Raw genomic sequence first — 22,938 nt, forward strand, 5'->3', positions numbered from 1 at the left:
ACTCCCAAGATGCATCCCAGCCTATATCCCAGCCGTGCCCTCCCTGGTCCCTGCCAAGCCCATGGTAGTCCATCCGGAACAGAGGAAGGAAGGAGGGTGGGAAAAGCCATCACGCAACTGACCAAAAAGCAATCCTCCAGTGAGTAGCTACGCCAGGGCAGGAACTGCAGAGGGAAAAAAAGTACCCTGGTTGATCATTTTCCTTCTCAGTCCTTGGTTTCAAGCTGCCTCTGAGCTCTCCTTCTCAGACCTTTGCTTCCAGAAAGGCTGTGTTCCGAGGAACTTATGCCAGCAAGAAATGAAGCAGTAAGTCGAGGTTCTCAACTTCTCTCTGGGATGGTCTCATCAGATGTAACGGCCCTCTCTGAACACCACCACGCTGTTTGGTGGCATGCTGTTCGACAATGGACAAGCACCAGTGCTGTGCCACACCAAGTGACTGAGGTAGCCGGGATTCCTCTGTGCCAGGGCTCATCTACCCCAAACTCCTTAATTCTGAGCCTTCTTTTCTTGCCGCAGCACAAAGCAGATCTGAAAATCCTCATAAGAGAAATTTCCATTTCACCAAGTGAATGTGAACTGAAACTCAGAGGGCTAAGTAATTTACCTGCAGTCACCAACCAACCCAGCCAAGATGGCAAGTGGTGTTCTTAATCCCTGGCTCAGTTTTCTTTCTACCAAATCAGTGAATCCCAACCTGGGTAGTGCAACTGAAGCACCAGGTGGCTCTAAGTAACTCAGATGCCCAGAGACTCTTGAGAGGTCGAGTCTGAGGTCTGGGAATCTATTCAGAGGAACACCATACCTGGCTCCTCATGCTCTTGGCAAGGCTTAAATGCATAGAGAGGATGGAGGACAAAAGTCCCAGAAGTGAGACCTGGCAAAGAAGAAAATGTTTCCAGCGACAGATGGCCCACAGCTCAGCCCTGGCTCCAGAATGCAAGAGATGATCAGAAATAGATGCTCGGCGAGAGGCATCTGCCACGTGCCTCATGCTTCTCACAGCTGCCGCAGCTCTGACCAAGAAAACATGTCTTTCCTGCTTTGGGCACAGGCCCTCCTTTACATGAGGTGTGGCCCATGGGGAGGCAAGGGACAGGAGATGAGGTGAGCATAGAGCAGCCCAGACAGAGCTTTTTCTTCTCACCGGGAAGAAAGGCTGGCGGAGGGTTTGCTCAAGCCCGTCTTCCTCCCAGGCCGGGGAAGTAGGAGGTTAACAAATGCAAATTACAAGAAATTCCTCTTTTTGGATTTGGTCTTGAAACCCCACCCCAGGATCAGAAGCTCCACAGTCTCTTCCTTTGTGTCCACCTCATCCTCCATGACCTATCTCAAGACCCCAGGCCCTTCAGGGTCCTAATAAAAAGACCAACAATAGGGAGGTAAAAGGTAAACCTTTATTTGGAAAAAGTTGCCCCAGTTCTGCAGACTGTAGAATGAAGTTTAAATGACCATTTAACCACCACCACCCCCCATTTCATCTCTAAAACAGAAACAAATAAGAAAACAAAGAAAGGATAACCTGTCAACTCCGGCCTCTGCTGTCTTTAGCCATTTCTAACCTGCATTTCCTGGCAGAAGAGAACACTGATGGGCTCTCATCCTAGGAACAAACAGGGAACTGTCTTGACACCACCTCAAGCGGTGCCCAAGGACAGACAGAGTTAATGATGGGCAGGCAGGCCTGGGGCTCAGACAGGCACGTGCCTGGTACCCAGGAAACAAAGCTTTAAAATACACAAACATAAAAAAGGAAAAATTTCAGAACTTAGACATGAAAGCTTACAACCAGGAATGCAGTAGCAGAATTGGAGCTAGGTCTTTGGCTTTTAAAAAAGAATATCAACTTCTGGCCCACCACTGTCCCTAACGCAAGCCTCTTGGCTAGTCCCTTCAGTCTCTTTCTGGAGGCTGAGTGGAGCAACAGCAAGTCACAGTGACAAGGGCCAGCTGTTGCTCTGGAGTTCAGGGAATTGGGAGGAGGTGGCCCAGGAACACCCTAGGACACACCCCAGACATGAAAAAGTAAGGCATGCAGGTGACACAGAGTGGGCTGGGGTCCCTGGGTGGGCCACGGTACCCTGTGCTACGGAGGGAAAGCACAGACACTGTGCATTGAGGGATGCTGGACAGAGCAAATCCTCAAGCATGGCCGCCCTGCGTTCTTGGACCAGGTTGGCCCAAAGCCATCTTTTTGCTGAGACAAATTGGCCTGTGCGAAACAGCAGGCTTTTCTAGAGAGAAAGTGGAAGGGAATGGGAAAAGAGGAGGCAGCAAAAAGTAAAAAAAACTGTGGGAAAAAAGAAACAGACAATTGCTTGTGGGTGTAGAGGAGAGAATAAGCCCACTAGGTCTTGGGTGCTGGTTAAGGCGGCTGCAGAGCCCACCTACTCTCCCCGGCTGTGACTCCCTCCTATGCCCAATTCTGTTGAGTCCACTGAGCAGCAGTTTCCTAAAGGTTCTTTCTCCCCATTCTTAGAAAGTTTTAAACTTCACACCACACCCAGCCCACTGAACCCCACATAAGATTTCAAACTTCTGCCTGTCTCAGGGCAGCCTGGGAAAGGGACAAGCCCTAGAGCAATCATGGCCAGCCTGCTGGGACCTCTGGGCTGAAGGCTCAGGGCCCACTGGGTAGGTGGTACATCCCCCTCCGTCTGCTGCTGCAGGCTGTGGGGCCCATTTGTTCCCAGAGCCTAGACTGCAAGTAGGCCCTGGCTGGCAAGATAAAGAACTGACGAAACTCAAGAGGGTCACAAGAGGGAAAGCCCACAGCCCTGCTGCCACCTGGCAGCACCCAGCTCTCAACCTGCCCTTGGGCACCCAGCCCCATGTGGAAAGTGGACCGGACAGAGGCAGGCATGGCCGTGCTGGGCAGTCCCACCCCAAGGGGGCACATGTATCATATACACATCACATGTGTGCATGCCTTGCAAGAGGGTTAGGCCCAGGGGTCAGGAAGGCAGGGAGAAGGTCAGGTCAGAAGGTACCACCAAGAAACGGCCTAAAAGCAAATAACCAATGAGATCAATAGCTCCCACAACCCTGGTAATTAAAAATCAAGGGGGAGCGCTGGGTACATGGAAGGAAGGGGGCCCCCCCCCCCCCGCTTCTGCCTCTCCCAGGGCCACTGAGTATGTGGCAAAGGATTAGGAAGAGGTTGGGGCAGGGCAGGGACCACAGGCAGAAAACGTGGACAGGCCTGGAGAAAGTCTAACCACGGGCAGGAGGGAATGAGGGGGAGGGACATAAGTTTCCACAGCACAGGGCATTTCCACAGTCGCTGGTCACTGAGGTCTTCCGGAAGAGAAGCTCTCTTCCCCTGGGGGCCGTCACGGGGCGGTGACTTCCATGCCAAAGCTGGCCAGCAGGCAGAGATGATCTGAAGAGCAGAAGGGGTTGGGCAAGCCGTTGGCGGCCCACAGAATCTCTTCAGAGAGGAGGGAGAGGCGGCCCAGGAGCTTGAGAGTTCCATCTCGATCCAGCCTATCACCTGGGATACAAAGTAGAACTCAGTGGGTAGAGCAGCCACAGCCACTCCTGGGGAGCACGACAGGCCCTCCAGGAACCAAGCCTCTGTGGGCCACATCCCTATGGCTGTGTCCCACCTCCTACAGCTTCTGGCTATGAGGCCTCATTTCCTCAGAGATGCCCCCCTGTGGTAATATCAATGAGAAGACAGGTGGGTGCCAGGGCCTATGGCAAACAGGACCATAGCCCAGGTACAGTTTTGCTTCCAAGAGAAGCAAAAAAATCCAAACTTTTGCTAGATACGCTGACACACGCCTGTAATCCCAGTGGCTTGGGAGGCTGAGGCAGGAGGGCCATGAGTTCAAAACCAGCCTCAGCAAAAGCAAGGCGCTGAGCAACTCAGTGAGATCCTGTCTCTAAATAAAATACAAAATAGGGTTGGGGATGTGACTCAGTGGTCAAGTGCCCCTGAATTCAATCCCTGGTACCCGCCCCCCCAAAAAATCCAGACTTTCTATATAAAATCTGACTTTTAAACATAAACAATTGATTCTAACACTCTAAAAACTACATTTTAAACAAAATAGGCATGACGTTGGTAAACTCCTCCCTGTGACTACTGGTATGAGATGAAGAGAGAAAACAGGGCCTCATTTAGTTGTGTCCCCCACATTCCCACCCAAACAAGTCCAATCACTCCTAGTACTCTATTTTTACCCCTAAAATAGGGGTAGAGAGTGCCTGTTTCACTCACCTCTCTCTGATGCTGGAAGGATAAATGGAGAAGGCAGGGAGGGAGCCTACAGGAAGAATGAGGGCAGCAGCCAGCACCAAGGTTGGTACAGAACCTGCTCCTCTGCTAATCATGTCCCAGCAGCCTAAGTTATGCCACCAAATGCCTGGCTTATTATCAGCAGATCCCCAGGACCCTGGAGGTAGCTTCTCAGAACCTTGGATCCCCCAGACTTACCAGTTCTGTTCCCATTCTCGCAGGACTCAGCTGAGAAAAAGATGTAATCCACTGTTGTTCCAAGACCTAAGGGCATCGTGGTGACCTCTGGACGGCCATGCTGGGGCAGGAAATGGGTATAGACTGAGGTCAGGTGGAGGCAGTGCTGGATGGTGCCTACAACCCTATAGGAATAGAGGGGAGATGTCAGTCAACAGAAACCATTAAAATTTCCCCAGATCACTTTCTCTCTGTGTTTGATAAAGCTTTTTTTTTTTTTTTTAAGGGATAATCCTAATGATTCAATCTCACCAAATACCTTTCCATGCTAATACAAGATGGGCAGACTTAGCTAAAATTAGCCCAGAAACAGACACATTGATACTGAGACCCTTAACCCTTAAAATCTGCATTTTCCACTTGCCACCTGATAAAGTATACCCAAAGTGCCCCTGTCCATGAGCCACCAAGCTCTCTAAGAAGAGAAGATATTCATGTGCTTTCTGTCTGCAAAAATAAGAGTGGGCTCCTCTGAGTTCTGCATATCCATACACTCTCTCCATGATCTTCTTGGGAGAAGAGCAAGAGCTTAGTAAAAATTGCTTCCCAAATCAGCCTCAGGATAGCCAATGGAATCCCTCTTCCACACCTAGGAAGGGGCTGAATAAAAGCTGAAGAGAGCTGGAGGGAAGTTTACCTGGGGAAGACAGGCTCAAGCTCAGATGTGTCTTCCTCAAGGACAGACTCGGCCCAACCAGCAGGTCGCTCTGTAGAAGACCAGAGAGAGAAAGCTTTTATCATTCTCTGTCAGTGAAGTAGGGTCATAGCTTTCCACCTTGAAATCACTTTTTTTTTTAATATTTATTTTTAAGTTTTAAGTGGACACAATGTCTTTATTTTATATGTATATGGTGCTGAGGATTGAACCCAGTGACTCACGAATGCTAGGCGAGCGCTATACCTCTGAGCCACACCCCAGTCCCTTGAAATCACTCTTAGATCCTTGTCTAGATTGCTCTAGAAGGATCTAGAAGGGGAAAGGGAAAGAAGAACAGTGAAGAGAGGAAGAAAATAATGAGCCAAGGTCAAGAACCTCAGGCCTCTAACAGAGACATTGCATTCCTTGGCTCAGCATTCTAAAAAAAATTTAATTCAATTTATAAAAAAGAATGGATCATAGAGTCACATGGTACAAAAATCAAAATGTGGGGAGGAAAAAAAAAAATCAGTGATGCTTCCTCTTACTTCTTACCACTCAATTCCCCTCTCCAGAGGCGACCAAGGTTACCAAACTTATAATGTATTTCTCTAGAGATTTTCTATCACATAGCATTGTGTGTTATCTATATACATATGTAGATATGTATACATGCATAAATACACACGTGTACATATAATATCACCATATATTCATTTAAAGAAAAAAGATATAAATTATCAATTATGAGGAAAGAAAGAGGGACATAATCACAGATCCTAATGCCATTAATAGATATCGAAGATCAACAATGACAAACCCTTACCAGGACTGCTGAGAAAAAAGAACACTCAAATTACTATAATTAGGAATGAAAGAGGGGACATTACTACTAATGACATAGGACAAAAACAGAAAACAAAATTTTAAAAACTCCATAAGCAAATATTATAAACAACTGTAAGCAAATAAATTAGATAAGTTAGATAAAATGAGCAAATTCCTAGAAAGACGTAAACTATATAAACTGACTTAAAAAGAAACAAAATATCTGACTAGGCCTGTAACAAGTAAAGAGTTCGATCGGTAATTTTAAAACTTCCCACAAAGAAACACTCAGTCTTGGATGGCTTTACTAATGAATTCTACCAAAAATTTAAAGAAGAATTTATACAAATCATCCACCAACCTTTCAGAACATAGGAGAAGGGAACCCTTGCCGATTCTTTCCATGAGGTCAGTATTATTCCCATATCACAAAAAAAACTACAGGCTAATATCCCTTATGAACACAGATATGGTAGTATTCAATAAAATACTAACAAATCAAATTCAGCAAAATATAAAAACAATTTGTATAATACACTGTGACAATACAGGATTTATTCCAAGAATGTAAGGTCAATTAACATAATGCAACCTATTAGTAAAGACAAAAAAACATGATTATCTCGACAGACTCAGAAAAGACATTTAACAAAATACAACAACCTCTGATGATTTAAAAACACTCAACAAACTAGGAATAGAAGAGAACTTCCTCAACCTTAAGGGAATCTATTAAAAACCACAGCAAACATCATACTTGCTGGTGACAGACTGAAAGTTTTACCTCTAAGATCAAGAACAAGACAAGGGTATCTGTTCTCACCACTTCTAGCCAACAGTGTAACCAAAGTTCTCATTGGGTAGTTATGGAAGAAAAATAAAAGGCATCCATATTGGAATAAAAATAATATTATTTCTATTTATAAGATGACATGATCTTATATATAGAGAAAATCCCAGTGGAGATTTTAGTATTAAGTGGAAATATCCACTAAAAACTATTAGAATCAATAAATGAGTACAGCAAAATTGGAGAATACAAGAGCAACATACAAAATATCATATTTCTATACGCTAGCAATGAACTAATCTAAACATGAAATTAAGAAAATAATTCAATTTATAATATCATTGAAAAGAATAAAGTAATTAAAATAAAATTTAACAGAAACAAAATAAGACTTGCACACCCAAAATCATAAAACATGGAAATTAAAGATCTAAATAAATGGAAATTTTTCTCAGGTTCATTGTTCATAGACAACACTGTAAAATGGCAATACCTCCCAAACTGATACATGGATTTGTAGATCCCTATCAAATCCAAACTGGTTTTACAGAATTTAAAAAAAATATATTTTTGTAGTTGTAGATGGACACAATACCTTTATTTGTTTATTGTATGTGGTGCCAGAGATGGAACCCAACGCCTCACACATGCTAGGCAAGCACTCTACCAAGTGAGCCCCATCCATAGCCCATTTTACAGAATTTGGTTAAGCTGATCCTAAAACTCATGTGGAAATGCAGAGGGCAAAAGCAGTCAAAATAATCTTGAAAAACACCAAAAAGGACTTTCCCAGTTTGAAAGTATACAAAACTATAGTAATCAAAGACAGCATAATACCGAGATAAGGATACAAAACAGAGAATGGAATAGAATTGAGAGTCCAGAAACCCATATTGATGTTCACTTGATTTTTGACTTGGAGGGGGTGACTGAAGAGTGACTGCTAGGGGGCTGGGGATGTGGCTCAAGAGGTAGCGCGCTCGCCTGGCATGCGTGCGGCCCGGGTTCAATCCTCAGCACCACATACAAACAAAGATGTTGTGTCCGCCGAAAACTAAAAAATAAATAAATATTTAAAAAAAAAAAAAAGAGTGACTGCTAACTCGTCTTTGTGGATGTTGACAATGTTCTAAAATTAGATCGTGGTGATGGGTATACAACTCTGAATATACTAAGGGTCACTGAACTATGCTTTTTAAATGGGTGGATTTTATAAAATATAAATTTCATCTCAATAAAGCTGTTTTAACAAAAAGAATAAGGGAATGTTATAGACAACTTCATGCCAATAAATTCGATAATTTAGATGAAAGGAAATGTTCCTTTTCATACGTTACATTTTTCCTGTCAAATTCATTTCTATATTTTTTTGTTGCTATTACAAATAGGGTCTTATTTTCTTTATATTTTTTAATAAATCAATCAGCATTTTTACATGAGAATACTACTGATTTCTACATATTAACTTTGCACCTACTTTCTAAAATCATCTTAATACTAATGGTGTTCTTAGCTGGTTTTCTTAGATCACCAGTTATATAACATATAATAATCTCCCAACGCACATAATAATCTGCCCTCTCCTTTCCATTTTTACCTTTGTATTTTTTTCTTCTATTTCTATATTCTATACTTCTAATTCTGTTATCTCCAAACACAAATAAATAATGATAGTGGATGTCCTTGTCTTGTTCCTAACTTTAACAGGAATACTATTTAAGCAAGATGCTGATTTTTGGAGTTGAGATAACCTATCAACAGTATAAGGAATCATCCATTGTTTCCTTATTTAATATTCTTATTTTTTAAGTATGTAGAATTGATGTTGAATTTTGACAATTATTCTATGAATTTTTCAATAAAACACTGTTTTAGGTATATCCCACAAATATATTTTCATTGTTATTTTCTTAATATCCTACAGTTTCACTTTAAATTTCCTCTTTAACCTTAAAGTTTGTTTTTTGAATATTTTTTTGGTTGAAGATGAACACACTATTTATTTGTTGTTTATTTATTTACTGTAGTAGTAGATAGACAGAATGCCTTATTTTATTTGTTTATTTAAGTGGTGCTGAGGATCAAACCCAGGGCCTCGCACATGTGAGGCAACCACTTTCCCACTGAGCTACAGCCCCAACCTCAACCTTAAAGTTTTTTAAATGTCTAGAGCATACTGTTTTCTTTCATGTTTTTAAATTCTATTTTTACTACACGTGCTTTGTTGTCAAAGTTATGGTCAATTCTAAGAAATTTCCCAATGATTTTTTTAAAGTCTTCTTTGCTTCAATGTTTAGAATTTGATATGAATCAATAAAGGTTTACCATACAACATCGTACTTAGTTTTTTTTAATATTCTTTTTTTTTTTTTTTTTTGAGAGAGAGAGAGAGAATTTTTTTTATTTTTTAGTTTTCGGTGGACACAACGTCTTTATTTTATTTTTATGTGGGGCTAAGGATCGAACCCAGCGCCCTGCGCATGCCAGGCGAGCACATTACTGCTTGAGCCACATCCCCAGCCCTCTTTTATATTCTTAGTTACCTTTTTTTTAAAAAAAATTTTTTAGATGTTGATGGACCTTTATTTTATTCATTTATTTATATGTGGTGCTGAGAATCGAACCCAGGGCCTCACACATGCTAGGCAAGTGCTCTACCACTGAGCTACAACTCTAGCCCTCTTAGTTACCTTTTATTCACTAGATCTATTGGAGACTGAGAGAGATGGATTAAACCTACTACTTATTTTCTGTTTATTCCTTGTTATACCTACAGTTTCACTTTGTGATTGTTGATGTGATGTTATTTGGAGCATCAACTTTCATAACACTAATGTTTCCATTTTGAGCTACATCCTTTGCCATTACAATATGCAAGAAAAATCACAGTGACCATCAGAATCTTAAAGGTGGTTTCCCCTCAATACCAGGTTCTGCCTCTGCACACAGTACTGTGTACAAACAGCATTGTTCTTTCAGTGCCACAGAAATGAAGGCTCCCACCTGCCCCTCCAGGTCACATGAGGTATAGCTACCTCTACAAAAGCATCCTGTCTCAACATCTTGCCAGGGTCCATTCAGCATAGGCAGGAGTCAAGCAAGCAAGTTCTGCAAGTATTTGGGAAGAGGACCACATGGATGAGTGGAGAAGCTGGACTGAGAACTTTTCCTACTTAGAAAGCTAACCAGATAGCCAGGTAGGTTTCTATGTAACCTCTGGTCAACATGTTAACTAGTGATTTACGAAAGTCACACTTATTAGCAATTATTTTTTCTACAATGCACAACTTGGTAACATACTTTCCTCTTACTTAGTTTAAGACCCAAAGCCCCAAGATTCAGTGCAAAGATTAGAAAGAAAACAGTGATCCCTTTTCAGTATCTGCTATACTGTTAGTGTGTCCTCCCCACACAAATTCATATGTTGAAAATCCTAGCCCCCGTGTAAGTGATGGTATGAGGCGGCGGCACCCCTGGGAGGTGATTAGGTCATGAGTATGGATAAGAGTGGGATTAACACCTTTACAAAAGATGCCCAAGAGAGAATCCTAGTCCCTTCTATTATGTGAGGACACAGTGAAAAAATGCCATAAATGAACTGGGAAGTGGGTCCTCACCAGACAACACATCTGCCAGTACCTGATCCTGGAATTTCCAACCTTCAGAATTGTGAAAAATAAAATTCTGTTGTTTAAAAGCTACCCTGTTTATGATATTTTTTACAACAGCCTAAATGGACTAAGACTGTGTCTTTCAGAATTATACAGTAAAAAAGAAATCATTAATAATTGAAAATATTTTTAATATTTATTTTTAGTTGTAGTTGGGCACGACACCTTTATTTATTTATTTTTATGTGGAGCTGAGAATCGAACCGGGGCCCTGCACATGCTAGGCAAGTGCTCTACCACTGAGCCACACTCCCAGCTCAATAATTGAAAATATTAACAAGAAGGACGTAAGTACCCTATTTATGAACTATTTTTTCACAAAGGGAGTTGGAAAGAGTAAGAATCACAATGTTTTGTATTACACAACCTGAGTGATGTGGAACGCTCCAGTGCAATGCAATGTCAGCTTAGGGGAAAATCAGACCATTACTACCACCACTGCGTTTCCTTTAGCATTCAGAGACTCCACTGAAGTCACAGTCAAGTGGGCACGTTTTGATATAAGGTGGGTTAGATAACTGGTACTGAACTGGAATAGTATTTGTTGGCATATCTAAACAGATTCTGCTGAAAAAAATGAACTGAAACACTTATCTCCCTGTACTCCATTTAAATTTTCGCCCTCGAGGCCTAAAAATGGTGAGCTTTTTAGATTTGGAATGTGAAAGATTCATCAGCAGCCTGTTCAGCCCTAGGTGGGAGCAATGAACAAATGGAAGGGCACATGGCAGATCCACGCGTTTATCCAAATTTAATTTCAATTGTGAAAATACTATGTTATTTTGCACTGTTATTGAACTAGATATTCCCCTACTGTTGAGTGATTCTTCTCTACTTACAAAGTGATTGTCAGTATGTAGTTTAAAGGTCCTTAGTTTAGCTTCGTTATTAAATTTAAATGCTATTTTATGCTTCTTTCAAGTACAGCACTGATTTTTTTTAAACAACTTATTATAAAATTACCTATGTAGGATTCTGTTATTGTTCAACTATAGAATTTTGAGGTCTAAACACATGAGCCACAGCTCTCCTCGCTGAGCCTGAGTGATACAAGCACTTATCTTGTTTCCTGGTACATGCTGGTCATTCAATGCATGGTGGCAATCACTGTACTACTACTGCTCTTGCTCTTGCCACAGTTATAATAATACCAAAGCTTTGCAATTGAAACAACAACAACAAAAAAAACCTGAGCCACTGAAATGTTCAAAGCTCTGTGGGTGGAAAATGCCAATTCAAATTAACTACAAGAAAAACAAATTCATCACTCACCACTAGACCTTTCACTATAGTTTCCTAGCCCTTGTCTGGTTGTCTATACTTCTCTACTAATTTCTTCTTCAAGCACTGTTGGTGGTTATCAAATCTTGAGCTAAACCTTTTTTTCTTGAAGTCTAGTTTTCCAAAGTTGAATGTTGACATTAAGAAATCTGGAGCCAGGTGGCTGGGGTGTGGCTCAAGGTAAAGCGCTTGCCTCTCGCGAGTGAGGCACTGGGTTTGATCCTCAGCACCACACAAAAGTAAATGAACAAAATAAAGATAAGTTTAAAAAAAAAAAAAAAAGAAATCTAGAGCCAATCTGATTATGGTTATACATAATAATAGCACAATCTTTTGGTTCAACTGCCCAAAGGATTCTTTGACTTCTAGTAACTTCACTATGATGTCTTGGTATTGACTCTCCTACATGATTTTTTACTGAAACATGATATGTCCTCTGAATCTGAAGAGTCGTATCTTTTCATTTTGGGGAAAGACTTCCTAGAATAAATAGTACTCTGAGGTTATTATATTGGTTTCCTTCTTTGTGGACTCCAGTTATGCATACATTGAATCTTATCTTTTACTACTGTCATTTTCTCTATAAATCCTTTCTTGTAATTTTTTTTATTTGTTCTAATTAGTTATACATGATAGCAGACTGAATAAATGACAGTAGATACCATACATAAAAGCATTATGTCTCATTCTTCTGGTTGTACATGATGTAGAATTACAGAGGTCATGTAATCATATATGCACATAGAGTATATAAATCCTTTTTATGCTTCCTTTTCTTTTTTGCTAGTTTTATTTATTTTGAGTTCCTGGCCTCTGTCTCTTGCTTCATTTTCAGAGTATCTATTCTTCCTTGTGCTTCATCCAACTTTGGCTTCATTCTATGTAATGTTTTGTTTTATTCTATGTTGAGAGCCACAGCCGAAGGGGCCCCAGCAAACTTCCAGCTGCCGGCTGATGATTGGCTCACAGCGGCCCCAGCAACATCTAGCTGATTGGCTCCTCTGCGGTGATGCTCATTGGGCTGTTTCCCTGCCCTTTCAGACCACGGAGCTGCTCATTGGGGGACTTTTTTGGCTCCGCCCACGTGACCCAGCCAATCGGCCTCAAGAGCAGGAGGATTGTGGGAGGTGGAGAGAAGCTTGTGGGGGAGAGAGAGGCTTGTGGAAAGCCGGTGGTGGCAGTTGAGGCTCTGAGGGTTTTTCCTGAGAGGCTGTTTTGTTTGGCGTGTGTGGTTCTAAAAATAAAGTTAGTTTCTTTTGACAAGTGGCTCCTGATTGTGCCCAGCCAGACTGCGGCAATTCTACTTCTTTTCCATGCTCCAAAACTTGTGTTTCATCTTCTGACATTTTGGGCTGGCTATGCAGTTCAGTGGATAAGTATTTGTTTTAATCCCCAGTGCCATAAAGAAAAAAAAAATCATCTGATTTTTTGCCACATGCCTGTATTTATTTCATAAAAAGCAGTCACTTTCTCATGCACAAAGCCCTAAATTCAATCCCCAGCACCCACAAAAAAAAAAAAAAAAAGCAGTTACTTGATTTTCTGGTCTTCTTATATAAACGTGATTGCCTTATTTTTTTTAATTTATGGGAAAATATTATAATTTCCCATGCTTCATGGCAGCAATTTTTATCTTTGAAGTGTCCTCTTTTTTCCCCCTTTTCTTCTTTTATTTTTTGAAGCATTCTTTATCTGCTTTGGTTTTCCATTCCTTCTTTTTTTCTTATAGTAATTTAGTGCAGATCCCACACTGTTTTAGGCAAGCCGGGCTTGGAATTAGCGTACATTCTTTTGCACTAGCTATCTGAATGGAGTTTATACAAAGGAAGGACTGGTTATGTACTCCAACAGGAATTTGCATGATGCAGTATTGTGTGAGGACTTTAAATCTTTATGTCTCCCCAAAGAGAGATGCAGCTCTGTAAGTATCTCATTACCCTTCCACCACTTGAACAGACTGCTTAATGCAAATATGGTTTGGTTCTTTGATGGATCCTTCCTCCACTGCCTCTTAAACAGCCCAGGGATTTTCCTATCACACACTATCAATGCATTTTATTCTTGTTGCAAAAACGCAGGATTTTGGTTTTGTGCCTTAAGGTATATTCCTCACCTTGAGGAAATTTACTCTGCTGATTCTGTCTGAGATCCATTCAGCCCCAAGAGAAGAGTCTCTCCATACTTCCTCCAGCAACCCTGGAACAACGTTCAGGTATTTCTTGCAGCCATTCCACCTAAATCATGGCTCATGGTTTCAGATATCTTCAGATCTCCTACTTTTGTCAAATATGGAGTTTGCATTTTTTTCCCATCCTCTTTGTGCTTTGAAGTGACTCCAGAGAAAAGAAGGCAATAATGTCATGTATACTCTGCTACATTCAATCTGGAAGTTCTCCACAGGAACAACTGTTTATTACAACCAGGTCCACTGTCACCTTATGATTTCTGATGTCTTTTCCCCTAGAAACACTGTATACATGCTAGTTATTAGCAACTCAAGTCTCAAAAGATGATAAGGTTTACTTAGGCTCTTAGAGCTAGTAAGAACCCACACCTCTTGATTCCTGGTCCAGTGCTCTTAACACACTACACTTCCATAAATGCATACGACCAATGAACTCAACTCCATTTCCTTCTTGTAGACTTACTTCCAGAAGCTGATCTCTAAGAATCATATTTAGAAAAGACTAGAAAACCACAGAACTGACAAGAGTCAGGAGGGAGGAAGGAAGAGGACAAAGAAATCAGGGTTAGTTCCATTACCTGGCTTAGTGTCTGTCACTCCTTCCATGAGAACCAGTCCTACTGGTCGCTGACAAGCGATGTTACAGAAGCGGAAACGTAACAGGAAGTCTCGGCCATATTTACGTCTCTCTGTAAACCAGGAAAAGCCATACGGTGAAAGAAAGGAAAAGGAGCAACATGCTGAGACCTCCTTTGAACCAAGAAGCTTCCAGCTTCCAGAGGAAGTCTGTGCTGAAGACCAGAAGACTTTCCACTAGCTCTGATTTCAAATTGTTCATTTCACTGGGTGGCCATATGGAGGACAGTGAGAAAAACACAGGAACCTGCTAAAAGAATTGAGACTATACTTTCTCATCATTGAGAAATAAGCTTTCTCCCAAAATGGTCACGAAGACGAAGCCAACCAAGAATGTGCCATGTGCTTACCTGATCTCTTGGGGTGACAGGTGACATACTGACAGCAATCAGTGATGCCTAGGGAGCTGGGCCACAGTGGGACCTGCAGCTTCCTCTGGTAAAGCTGATGGGAGAAGTCTTCCTGTCCAGATACCTATAAGGAAAGAGCAAGATGGGAATGAGGAAACCAAGACAGAAAAAGGAAATAACAGTCCATGTTTTGGACATGTGAACAAATACACACAATCACACACTACACACATGGAATAAGCAACCCACTTAAGTCTCAGGGGAAAGTTAAAAACAGTTTAAAATATTGCTTTTTCACTAGAAACACTGCTATGTCCATGAAACAGGAAGGGGAAGTGAGAGGGTGAGATATGTGAATTAAAGTTATAAGCATGTGGTTCTAAGTTTCATCTTAGAAAAATCTATACAGTTCTACACAGGGAAAGCCAATTCTCAGGCACTTTAACTTAAGTTGGGAAGAGGTTTATCCTGACCTTTGGATCTTCTGGATCAAGGTCTAATATCTTGAGCCTACTATTGAGAAACCACAGGGTCAAACCAAATGGGAAATGCACCAAAGCACTTTACCGTATCTATGTCACCATCCTCGGTCAAAGCCATTGAGCAGCCTGGGAACGGACAGAACGTAGTGGGGGAAACATTCGGCAACATCAGTCATCTGTACATCTCCAACATGTGTAGCAAAATGCCCTTTATTTCATTTAACAATAACAAATATTTGAATGCCAACTATGTGCAAGACACTAGCTAAATGCTGGGGATAAATGTGACAGATACAATCCTTCTGCCCTTAAAGGGCATAAATTTCAATATGTCATCTGAAGTAAAACGTCATCTGAAATTTATCATCTGAAATTTAATGGCCATTTAAGAGCTGTGATTTTGGACAAGTTAGTTATAACTCTCTTGGGTTCAACATCCTTTACTGTAAAATACCATAAACAATTAAAAATCTAATAAAATAACTACCAATTACTGACTGCTTCCCTTAAACCACAAACTAGAAAACACTTTACATGCATTATTTTATTTAATCTATTAAAAAAAAAAATCCCACATCTCTGATGTAGGTCCCATTATATACCTAATGTACAGATGAAAATAAGACTTAAGTGACCTGCCCAAGGAGGCAGAGCAGGGATTTGAACTCAAGATTGTCTGGCTTCAAAGCAAATCTACTACACCTCAGTGCCTGTCATGTGGTCGGCACTCAGCAAATTCTTTCTCCTGTTCCCTGAGCTCCTTGATTACGGCTTCTTTACAGAAAGATAATGGCCTTCTCTGGGCAACTAGAACATTGCTGGCACTTGAATAACCTTATTAAAATAAAAGCCCAAGTGCTCAGCAATAATCTAATTATTTTGTGTCTTTTCTCCACTGTGCTTTGCCAAAAGCTAACCAATAACAAAACAGAATAAAGAAATCAGCACAAGCTGAGAAAACTATGAACCATATATGCTATCAATATTCAGCAGCTAAAAGGTATAAAGTTAGGCACATGGCAAAAACCTGAAATCCCAGCTACTCAGGAGGCTGAGGCAAGAGAATCTCAAATTCAAGGCCAGCCAGGCCAATTTAGCAAGACCTTTTCTCGAAATAAAATAAAGGGCTGGGGATGTAGCTCAGTGGTAGAATGTTTAACTAGCATGTGCAAGAGCCTAGATTTGACCCCCAACACCAGGGAGTGCAGGGGGTGGAGTTATGAGAGATTCATATGCAAATTATTGACTGAAAACAAAAAACGAAGCTACAAATGAAACACACAATACTATATCATCAATTACGATATAACATCACAGATGTGTATATCACACATTGGCTGTTACAAGCAATCACAGCAGAGTCATAGAGGGCCAGAGCTCCAGGGCCAGAGCTCCTTCGGTACAAACCCTGGCTCTACTGCTGATTACCTGAATAACCAAAAGCAAATTACTTCTCTTGGGCCTTAGTTTTCCTCATTTATAAAATGAAAGCAATGATAGAAATATTGAAAATTAATGAGTTAATGCATGTAAAGTGCTTAAAATAGCACATGGCACAGGCTAAGTGCTTAATAAATGTAAGCTGTGATTATAATATCATAGAAACAGATATCAACATAAATAGATAGGAACCAATCTGAAAGACCACCACCAAATTTAGAACAGTCAGTATTTGAGGGAGGGTAGGGAATTTAGGTAATAAAGGGAGCTTCTGCCTTATGTTTGAATTCTTGCAAAAATGTACTTATGTATTACTTGTGAATTAAAAAATACATAAAAAAACTGAAAGGTTTTCAATATGCAAAGGTACTTGTGAGTTTCCAACTTCTAGTTTGAGCATAAGCTAATCAACGTAAGAAGAAAAGGCAGGAGGGAACCAGAATAAGTGTAACCCTGACCCTACCACAGAAGCAGCACTTGACACCAACACCCAAATCTCTCCCTAGACCATGTTCCCTCCCCCCTGCCTGAGTGGCCTCCCCCATTTCACCTTCCAGGCCGGCATCCCACTGTACTGGAGCTCTCCGTCCCTGATGAAGTTGTAGAGAGGTGAATCAGGGACAGAATTCAGGTCCCCACACAGGATGATAGGGCAGTGGCTGCCATCTGACAACCTGGCCACCTTGTCCACTTCAGCCAGGAGAATGGCCATCTGGGCCAGCTTGACATCACCCCGGCGTGGGTTGTACAGGACATGAGTATTTGCCACGCACAGAGGAGCCACTGAGACCTGCCCCAAGCCTTCTGGGACTAGTGGCTGTAGCAGCAACACTAAGCCCACATTGTCCCGATTGAGGAGCTCCAAGCCAGGCCGGAAGTACTCCACAGGGCTGGCACAGAGCAGACGGAATCTGGTGGGCTTGTAGCAGACAGCACAGCCATCCGTTTTACACCCGGTCCTCCTCTTGTAGAAACAGGTAAAGCCTACAAGGAAAATCCCACCAAGGACATCGGTCAGAGTCCCTGAAGCCTGAACCCCTTCCAACCAGCGGCAGCAGATCAAGGGTGTGTCCCTAAGGCACTGTTCCTGCTGCTCAATAAGGGGAGTCCTTGTCCTTGACACCTCCTTGGTCCTGCAGAGATTCCCTTACAGCTGTAACCAGATGTCTGAAGGGCTAGAAAGGAAAGGAGGGAGGGAAAGGTATGAAGCAATAGAACATAACAGGAAGAACAAAGAATCTGGAGTCAGACAAGTTGGAGTCCTAGCTCCACAACCTACTAACTTTGTAGTTTTGTGATTTTGAGCAAGTCACACAAAACTTTCAGAATCCCAGTTCTCTCAACTATAAAATGGGAATATAAACATTCAGCCTCACAGGATTGGTTACTTCAAGGGTTAAACGGCAATATGTCAGAACTGCTTAAAAACTGTAGAACTCTGCTTTCTTTCTCACCCACGTGTGGAAAGTGCTAGCTCACAGGTGAGACTGGGGGCTAATCAAGACACAAGAAAATGATGTGGGTTTCAGGAGAGTAGGTAAGGCTGGAGGAAGAAAAGCTGGCAAATATGACAGCAATCTGCAGTACCCATCATTCGCAGAGAGGGCTCCAGCTGCTCCCAGTAATGATCTTCCTGGACTTCCTGAAGACACAGGATCTGGGAAAATAACAAAGGAAACCAATCACTCCAGAGTTCTGGAATGTGACTCCCATTCCCTAGCAGGCTCCCAAACAGGAAACTACTATGGATCTCAGGTAGGGTCACAATGAAACTGCCCACAGGACTGAATTCCCAGTCACCATCAATAAGAACAGGCGCAGATTTAAACTGAGGAGGCCAGACAGGTGCACTAGATTTTCCTGCTCCTTGAATTCCTGTTTCCCTCCCTGCATAAAGGTGCTGGAAAACATATACCTCGAGAGTGTCTTAGGATCTTCCAAAAACTCAAAAGACTCTAAGCAGGCAAGCTCTAGAGCTAGAGGGGACTGTAATCACTATGGATGTGAATTCATTCTCTAAGAGCATTGGGAAACAGTCCAAGTCTAGCACCAATGCAAAATGGCACTTTCCCCTTTTCACTCACATCAGGGTCCCAGTGCTGGAATTCCTGCATGAGGTTTGCAAAGCGATAGTTCCAATTGAGGATGTCCGGATGGCAATGCAGATACAGCTCTGAGCTCTGCTGCATGAGATCCTGGGCCAGAATGTTGTACGACATCAGAGTGAACTGGAACTGAGGGCCATCCCCTGCCTCCAGGCCCTGAGCATCTGGCTGGGTAGAGAAATCCTCCCATTCTCGCCACAAGATTTCTGCAGAGGGGTTGGTGAGAAGAGTTCACAACGAGTACAGGTTACCCATAGGCCCCGTCTCCTCCACTCCTGACCTGTAATATCATGCCTCAAGTTCTTTTTTCCATTGCTCCTGTCACTATCCCTCTCTGTTGTGATTTAGACAGCCCTAAGGACATTCTGTAGACTAGAGGGCAAGCCCCACAAAGCCAAGAGCAATCTTGACCTGTTCACAACTGCATCCCCACTACCTAGCACCCAGTAGATGCTCAAAAAATACTTGGCTCTCATTTTGGCTCCATTCAGGAGTCTCTGGAGAATCACTCAGCTGGTTGTAGTTTATAGTCACCTGAGATTAAAGACACTTCTGGAGTAATTCCAGTCTTGGGGCTTTTTCAACCTCTGCTCCTTTGTAGCATGGGGCAGCTGGGAGATTTCAAAACTATTTGAGCCACAGAGCTTTTCTTCACATTTTAATGGACTCTCAAAATGTAACTAGGCTAAGGCAAGGAGTGGAGGCCCTGAGACTTCTCAGAAAGCCCCTAAGTCACCTCTGTAGAAAGAGTGGAAAACCAGAACTAGCATCAGTCCTCAGTTCTCCCACTAGCTGGCTGTGTGACATGGCCCACTCCCTCTATGCACTGTGGTTATTTCATCAGTAAGTCCAGGGGGCTGGAAAAGATCATCTGCAAGACCTCTCTAGATCTGACACCAAAAAATTCTCAGAGACAGAAAGCAGCAGTGGTGGCGTTCCCACCAAGAACCTTCCCCAAGCCAAGCCACTCCCCTGGCTCACTCAATTTTAGTTTGCCCAACTCACCGTGATATGGTATTTCCATTGGAGGAGGCTGCAACTGCCCCAGGCCTTCAAAGGGCCAGATGGGATTCTCTTCCTGGGGCATAGGCTCTGGTGCTATGCTCCAAGCCACCATGGCAGGGTCCTCCTCCCACTGCTCTGCAGCCAGGGCACCCATTGGGAGAACAGCACAGTCTGCATACTGGGGGCCTGTCTGCACAGTGACAGCTGCCCACAAGGGACCCTGGACCTCTGGTAGCGGCTCCTCTCCTAGCACCTCAGGGAAAGGCTCATCCAGGTTCTCCGCTGCCCGCAGATCACTCAGCTGCCTGCTGGACCACTTGTCCTCTGAAGCAGCATCCTGTTCTCCAGGATTATCCATCAGGAGTGCCAGGCTGCTCTGGGCTAATCCCTTATCTGCAAGGGGACCCTCACTCGAAGTAGAGAGCACCTGGCTCGACCCTTCTTCTCGCCACTGCTGCAGCAGGCCCTCACACTCCTCCTGGTCAGGGCCCCGAGGGGCCATGGCAAAGTCACCCTCTACCTGGGGGGACGAGCTCTTCTCCAGGAGGGCATTTTTTCGACATGTAAAGAAAGCATCTAGGAGGAAAGCCAAAACATCAGGTTACAAGACAGCATCACCCAACCCACACTCTTCTCACAGTAGGAATGTAATCCCCATACTAGCAAGAATCATGGCCACCTTGCTCACCATTACACCATCATCAAGCCTGCCCATCCTAATTCCTGGAATACCATCACCAGAGCAAAGTGCTTACTATGCACCAGGTACTGTTATAAGTGCTTTAACATGACTTAATTTACATGGTAGGGATCTGATAAATTTCAGTGCATGAGTGAAAGAATACCTGTCCCACATAATCTAGGGCACAGATAGGTACACATAACCACATCCCTTTTATCTGAAGGTTGGTTGCTATTAATATAAACTCTCTGGTTCCAAAAACCACATTATATTAGAACTAATACATGACCATGAAACAGAACTGTGGGTTTTGGTCTAGCACCAAAATTAACAAAACTAACTAAACTTGGACAATGCCCCTAGTCTAAGGACTTACTCATAACTATAAAATGTGAACAAGAGAAGTTCAGATTATCTAATCTCCATGAGGATTTTTTTAGCTCTATAAATCCCTAATCTATTAAGGCATTTCAAAATAAAAATCCCTAAAGCAAACAGTCTTAAAATCTATACAACTTCTTTCTTTACTAACACCCTTGGGCCTCTTCTCAAAGCTATTTATTGTACTCATAAAATTTTCACAAATTTCATTATCTGCTTTCCCATTCCACAACATATCAGAGGCTGCAAATTAAAAGGTGCTAACAACTGACAGTTAAGAGACAGCTGTCATCTCTCTGCTACAGCAGCTACAAATAACAGCCAACATATAAGAAAGCAGATAAGATGGGTCTGGAATTGTGGCTCAGTGAAAGAACATTTGCTTCATTTGGGTGAGGCACTGGGTTCGATTCTCAACACCACATATAAGTAAATAAAATAAAGGTCCAACAACTAAAAAAATATTTTAAAAAAAAGAAAGAAAGAAAGAAAGAAAAGAAAGCAGGTTAGAGAATCTTTAAAATTCGAGCTTCAAATCCCCCATTGCAGTGTTTTGGTGTTGACAAATACTCTCAGTCCACCCTGAATCACTAATTTACAGCATAAGACAAGTACCATGCACAATGATTACCCACTGTCACTAAAGATTGACTTTATTGGCAATTTTTAAAAGAAAAACACCAACAGTTCCAATGTCTCACTTATGTGAATTTATTATACCACTCTAAACCAGTGACTTTTAACCCCAGTAGGAGGTTGGAAAGGGGGATTTTGCACACAGGTGACATTTAGCAATATCGGGAGATACTGTGGTTGTCACATGGTGGTAGTGCTACTGGCAGCCAGTGCTAGAGAACAGGGATGTTGAATGTCCTACAATGCGCGGACAGATTCACTCCAAATGCCAAGAGTGCTGAGAAATCTGCTCTAAATCTGTGAGCTGCATTGCTGGGCTTTATAATCTCGGAGACTTGCTAATTATCTGTCCCTTGAAACAACTCTGTGTATAGCAGATGGCAAAGGTTTTTGGTTTATATGCATAAGGTTACTAGTTTTCAAATTGAGTAGATTTTGTTGTTTGAGGTTTCTTTCTAAGAAGCAGAATAATTTTTTAAATCTCATTTAAAAACCAAATACACAAAGTTATTATAAAGTGGAAGTTTAATGTGTGGGTGGGGGGGCCTTCTCTGAGATCCCTAGAACTCTACTGTTCTGGAAACCTCTGGGCTAGCATATGTTACTAAAACTGCTCTCCTGGACATTGGACAAACTCCCAGACACTACAACAACATATGCTTAGTTCTCTGAAAACAATGGCTTCTGTAGAATTTCCCATTCCAGAGAAGTAAGGACACACAAGACAGGAAAATTCCTGAATTCACTGAATACCTACCATACACCAGGCAGGGTGTTAGCACTAGATATAATGAGCAAAATGGACATAGTCCTGCATCCTGAAACTTGTATTCCAGTGGCAGAGACCATAGAAATACACACACACACATTTATATATATTTTAACATGAAATGTATTATTACACACACAAACACTGTGTAGAGCTCCAGAAACAAAAAGCACACAATGCAATTGGACTCATGACTTAATACTTCTTGGTCCTGTCGCCCCTACACTGCAGAAGAGTCTGGGAGTTCTATGTGATCTCAGAGAGGAACTGAGGGTCGCGTAAGTCTCTGGAATTTCAAAGACCAGGAATGGGGCGCAGAAGCAGATTATGAAAAAGTGAAGGAATAACCCTCCCTCTTCTCTCTAAAGCATCCATGGGGCATTGCCCCATCCCACCACATCTCTAAGTCCCCGGGAAGAATGCTCCAGAGCTGGGGTTTAAATGTGTCTCTGGCTTCTGGGCGTCCGTTTTTCCACCAGACTCCGCTGAGCGAGCACAGGGAGCTGAGCGTCGGCGGTGAAGTGAGCAGGTGAAGACAGGTGCCTCCAGGATTCGAGCCCACCGAGCCCCGGGCCGCCCC

The 22,938-nt window shown here is 42.4% G+C and overlaps 1 protein-coding gene across 1 annotated transcript; it reads right to left on the reverse strand.

The window, feature by feature from the left end:
• Window positions 1–1,383: 1,383 nt before the first annotated feature.
• Window positions 1,384–21,267, reverse strand: Angel1 (angel homolog 1). Its single transcript, XM_015494248.2, has 9 exons — window positions 19,891–21,267; window positions 18,865–19,091; window positions 18,368–18,437; window positions 17,331–17,764; window positions 14,859–14,982; window positions 14,451–14,561; window positions 5,118–5,187; window positions 4,442–4,605; window positions 1,384–3,493 (listed from the first exon to the last, which is right to left on the reverse strand). Exons 1-9 carry the CDS (start codon window positions 20,390–20,392, stop codon window positions 3,333–3,335), a joined length of 1,863 nt encoding a protein of 620 aa, XP_015349734.1. The 5' UTR covers window positions 20,393–21,267; the 3' UTR covers window positions 1,384–3,332.
• Window positions 21,268–22,938: the final 1,671 nt, after the last annotated feature.

The sequence above is a fragment of the Marmota marmota genome, unplaced genomic scaffold (genome assembly GCF_001458135.2).
Source record: "Marmota marmota marmota unplaced genomic scaffold, marMar, whole genome shotgun sequence".
In the NCBI taxonomy this organism is placed as follows: domain Eukaryota; kingdom Metazoa; phylum Chordata; class Mammalia; order Rodentia; family Sciuridae; genus Marmota; species Marmota marmota.

What these genes read in the sequence shown, in the direction of transcription:
- Angel1 (XM_015494248.2), bottom strand. Translation starts at nt 20,392, where the DNA reads ATGGCCCCTCGGGGCCCTGACCAGGAGGAGTGTGAGGGCCTGCTGCAG. An exon ending in AATGGAAATACCATATCACG is followed by an intron (nt 19,092 to 19,890) that starts GTGAGTTGGGCA and finishes ACCCCTCTGCAG; the next exon opens with AAATCTTGTGGCGAGAATGG. An exon ending in CTTGAGCCTGTCTTCCCCAG is followed by an intron (nt 4,606 to 5,117) that starts GTAAACTTCCCT and finishes CTATTCCTATAG; the next exon opens with GGTTGTAGGCACCATCCAGC.